The 4,384-nt window shown below is 41.5% G+C and overlaps 1 protein-coding gene across 1 annotated transcript in view; it reads right to left on the bottom strand.

The window, feature by feature from the left end:
- syne1b (spectrin repeat containing, nuclear envelope 1b) overlaps window positions 1-4,384 on the bottom strand; it is a gene marked incomplete in the record, with an annotated part of 311,340 nt that overhangs the window by 163,787 nt on the left and 143,169 nt on the right. Inside the window, 4 exon segments of the mRNA XM_014021303.1 lie at window positions 468-623; window positions 1,953-2,270; window positions 2,350-2,514; window positions 2,686-2,829. Coding sequence (XP_013876757.1) covers window positions 468-623; window positions 1,953-2,270; window positions 2,350-2,514; window positions 2,686-2,829 — 783 coding nt within the window.

The raw sequence follows: 4,384 nt of genomic DNA, 5'->3' as shown, positions 1-4,384 counted from the left end.
GACAACTGAAAACGGAGGCCTCCGTTTTCAGTTGTCTGAAAAACGGAGCTGAATTTTGCCTGAAACTCTCAGACTGAAGAAGTCTCTTGGAGGAGAGACGAAACGTTTCATTAGAGAAGAACCCGTCCAGAAGACCTATACAATTTTTTTCTTTTAGATTTTTTACCTGGATTACTGAGATGCATCAGGATATTAATGGTTAGCTTTAGGAAAAATGTGTGGGTTAAGCATAAATACAGTTTGCATCATTTTCATGGATGTACTAAAGCATTTGCAGCTTGTTCAAAGAAACGAGAAATCGCTTTTTTGATGTGCACAATGTGAAGATTGAACGAGTAGTTTTGAGAATTTCGATTCTGATCTAAGAAATAAACCAAAGCAAAAGAGAAAACCTGTAACAGTTAGGTATCAGGTATAAATAAAAAAAGCCAGGTTAGTTCTATTTATCTGCAAAATGAAGTTGGTACCAGTAAATGCAGAAGCAGGGCGTGGTACCGGGCTGTGATCTGGGTGGCTCTGGTACTGATCTGGCTGCTGATGTGAGTCTCATCCAGAACTTGTTGAGCCAAAAGTGTCAGACTCTCCATTTCTTCCTGATAGACAAGCACCTCCTCCTGCCAGCTCTAAATAAATAAGAAACAGTCCTACGGTCAGAATCTTATATTCTAAGAAAACTGTCGAGCATGACCCAGCATCACCCCAAAATTGAGCAATGCTCTGGCTCTGCTGGGCCCAAAGAAATGCAGAAACAAATGACAAGAGTTCAACCATTTGTTTACTTATTACAAAAATAATTCATTAGATACTGTAGACAGACAGTCTGTGGCATAATAAAACAGAAATTTGTCTTTAACTTGGCTCAATAAACCTGTATATCATTAAAAACAGTTCAGCATAATTTACAATTTGAAAATATTTTTTAAATGTATGCAGACACAACAAGGGGCAATATCATGTTAAATCAACTTTTTTGAGTTTTATATCATATTATAATGTTATACTCTCATAAAAAAAACATGTCCAAAGCCTTGCTCTGACTCATTCATGCATGTTTGAGAAATCCTGCAGCATTTTTAGGGGACCAGAAACGCCTTTTAGTACCAGGAACGCCCCTGGGACGTGTCTTTAAGCTGAACTTCCTCATCACGGAGCACAACTCCCCAACCCCCCAACCCCCTCCCCACACACCCCGCCCATGACTCCTGCAGGCTCTCGGCAGTCACAGAGCAAAGTGAAAGTGAAACTTAAACTGTCTGCTGACTACTTCTCACTCAGTGACTCTTTTCAGATTCAAAATACCTTTGAGGAAATGTATTTTCAGATGCCAAGTAAACTGCATCATAGCCCCCCCCCCCCCCCACACACACACACACACTGAAATTTACGTGACAGAAGCGGAAGGAGGTTCTTAAAGAGACAGAGGCCAATTTCAAGGCGTTTAGAAGAGGAAGTGTTGAGAAGATAAGTTTATTTTCTATTTAAACATAAAAACAGCATTTTAATAACAGGTAAAGGTGACATAGATACTTTATTATGGTACAGTATTTAAATATATGCCTGGGAAACACGTAAAATTGCCCCTTTAAAACAGTTATTGCAAAGGGGATAAAGGATTTCTAATAAATGTTTTTCTGTGCCAGCGGGGCTCTGTGTCCTCTGCCTGGTGGCAATAACAATGGAGTGGGTGAGACAGGACCCTAATAACGTGGGTGGCTTTCCTCATCACTGAGCACCTGTACAGTTCAGAGGAAGCACTTCCATTATATTGCAGGGCCCATATTTTTACACTTACAAGTTTTATCCCCTTTGAATTTACCGTGTTTTCTTTTCACACGTGAACCTGTATGATAAAAACGACCACATCGTGAAATGTTCCAAAGGAGAAATGTGAACAAATGTGATCAAAACTCAGACAATAAATTGAATTATATAGTCTATGTCTGTTTACAAACCTTGACCATCTGCAGCTGTGCATTCTTCGTGTCCCGATCAGACCGTCGATTAGAGCGCAGCTGGCCTTTGGCCTCCATGGCTCTCAGCCAGCTATCGAGACGTTGGAACTTCTGCTCCATCTGTCGAAGTTTGGCCAGACCACTGTTGAGCTGAGCGCGGGCCTCAGCCAGCTGGGCCTGGTAAAGCCTCCACTCCTGCTGAAGGGTTTCCAGGGCTCGTTCCTCTATCTGGGGCAGACCCCAAGGAAGGACCGGTTCTCTGCTCAACAGCAGGGTGTTGAGGAGAGCTTGGCCCTCCGTGCAGTGCAGCTGCAGCTCCTGTCAGTACATACAGAGCTGTGTCTAAATGTTTCTGTGAGATCATTGTTAAATAAAAAGAGGTGACTTTGGTTCAGACCTGTAGTTTTTGGATGGTGTCCTCCAACATATCAATATCTCCCTCCAGCTGTGTATAACAGCCGAGCTTCTCTTGCTCTGCTTCCAGCCACTCTTCAAACGCACGGAGGTCCTGCTGATACTCTTCATGAGCTTTCACCAGATCTTCTGCTTTGCCAACAGCCATCTGACGAGCAACACAGTGAAGATACAGAACCAGACTGACACTGATGTGTGCATACTCTCTAGATTTTTCATTCACACACAGTTGATTAATTGCTGCACTGTAGGAGCTCTATATACAACACAAGTTTCTAACAAGAACCACATTAACTGCCTACATTCGACTGCTTCTTACCATAGCTTTATCTTTGACCGTGTTATAACGCTCCTGAAGTTCCTGCAGCTCAAGCTGAGTCACGTAGTTTTCTGTGATGTTGGCACGTTTTACAGTGATGGTGTCCAGCAGAGCATTATGGCTGAAAACATCCTCATAGAGCAGCTAAAATAAAATAAAAAAATTACATCAATCAGTTTTATTCCAACTCAACCCAATTATCTTTCATGTATTACTGATACCAGTGAAATTTAGAGCAGAGATTCTTAACCTATGGGCTGCGGCTGAGCGCCACCTTGAGGGCCTCAAAAGAACGACAGTTTTTAACTTTGGGCCACAGAGGGCCGTGGGACCGCATTGATTTTGAATAAGGTGCAATACACTTTCTCACCACTAGTAGCAGTAGTGCACCACTCAGATGTTTAAGAAGTTTTTTGATATGTAGAAGAAGAACCTTAGAAACCTGCCGAGAATGGAAACCTGTTTTAAATGAAAAGTTAGCCTGGCCCTTGCCTTCCTACGCAGCTCCGCTCAATTCTAGTTTCCCTTCTCTGCTCCGTCTGGGACTTCTCCCATTGAGATGGACTTCACTGGCAGATTTTTAGCTGGGCCAACCAGAGAACAGAACGTCAATTTTCTACGCAGTGTCTGCTTGTAGTTTATTTTACTTGGGCCAATCAGAGAACAGAAGGAGGAGCTTTGAATGACGTCGATTTTCTGCGCAGTGTCTGCTAGTTATTTTAGCATATGGCAGTGGAGGAAGTGAATGAAGCCAGTCCGTGTTGATAAGGCTTCCAAATTAAAATAAATTTGTCTGACAAAGCAGCAACTCTCATTTACAGTTGTCTCGTTCGGCTCGGTGTATTTCTCCTCTCAGTAGGGTTGTTTACAGCACACACAATTTCCGGTTAGCTTCTTAGCTTAGCCTCCTTCACAGTGACATACGTCGCAGCCAACTGATCCAATCATTTTAAACTTCAGCAGAGGCCACGCCTCCTGAAAGAAATCACTTCTCTATGCATCAAGTTCAGACCCTTGTACGAAGCAAAGTGAAGGACAGGGTCTGGTTTAAACCAGGCTAATAAAAAGTAGAAGCAAAAATGAAAGTAACTCTTCAAAAAAACCCAAAGTTTGTCACTAATATGAAGTGCAGCTTCTGGTTTTACCATGCAATATTTTTGTTATGGAATAATTATGTATATCTGTTCTACCTTGACACTGTCCAGTAGTCATATCTCATGATAACTAGTTTTGGCTGTTTTAATCTATCGGCCCAGACTTCAAGACTCCAGCAATGCATGACCTCTTTTATTTTGATAAGTTGTTTCTGGGCTGACAGCTCTGTCATTGGTTAGATGATTCACAGTTGGCGAACTGTGATTGGTTGTAAGCATGTCACAGGATGTTTTATTATCGGCTGCTCTGCGCTGACAAGCCAGCCACAACTTGACAGACTTCTCTGATTGACTTCTGCTCTGTTGTTGCTCRRATTAAATCATTTGACGACCATACACGCAGACTTTCTGTGCATTTATTCAAACGTGTTTCTGCATTCTTGGTAAATCGTGCCACCACAATTTTAAAAGTTCAAAACATTATCAAAAAAAGTTGCAGAACTGTACTTTAATTTGAACTAATTTTTGTAGTTTATTTTTTAAAAATTTTGAATGTATTCTAAAGAAATTTTAAACTTGTCAAAAAGCTGTTGTTACTGTTATTG

The sequence above is a fragment of the Austrofundulus limnaeus genome, unplaced genomic scaffold, assembly GCF_001266775.1.
Source record: "Austrofundulus limnaeus strain Quisiro unplaced genomic scaffold, Austrofundulus_limnaeus-1.0 Scaffold287, whole genome shotgun sequence".
NCBI classification, from domain to species: Eukaryota; Metazoa; Chordata; class Actinopteri; order Cyprinodontiformes; family Rivulidae; genus Austrofundulus; species Austrofundulus limnaeus.
This window is presented reverse-complemented; position numbering and strand designations above follow the sequence as displayed.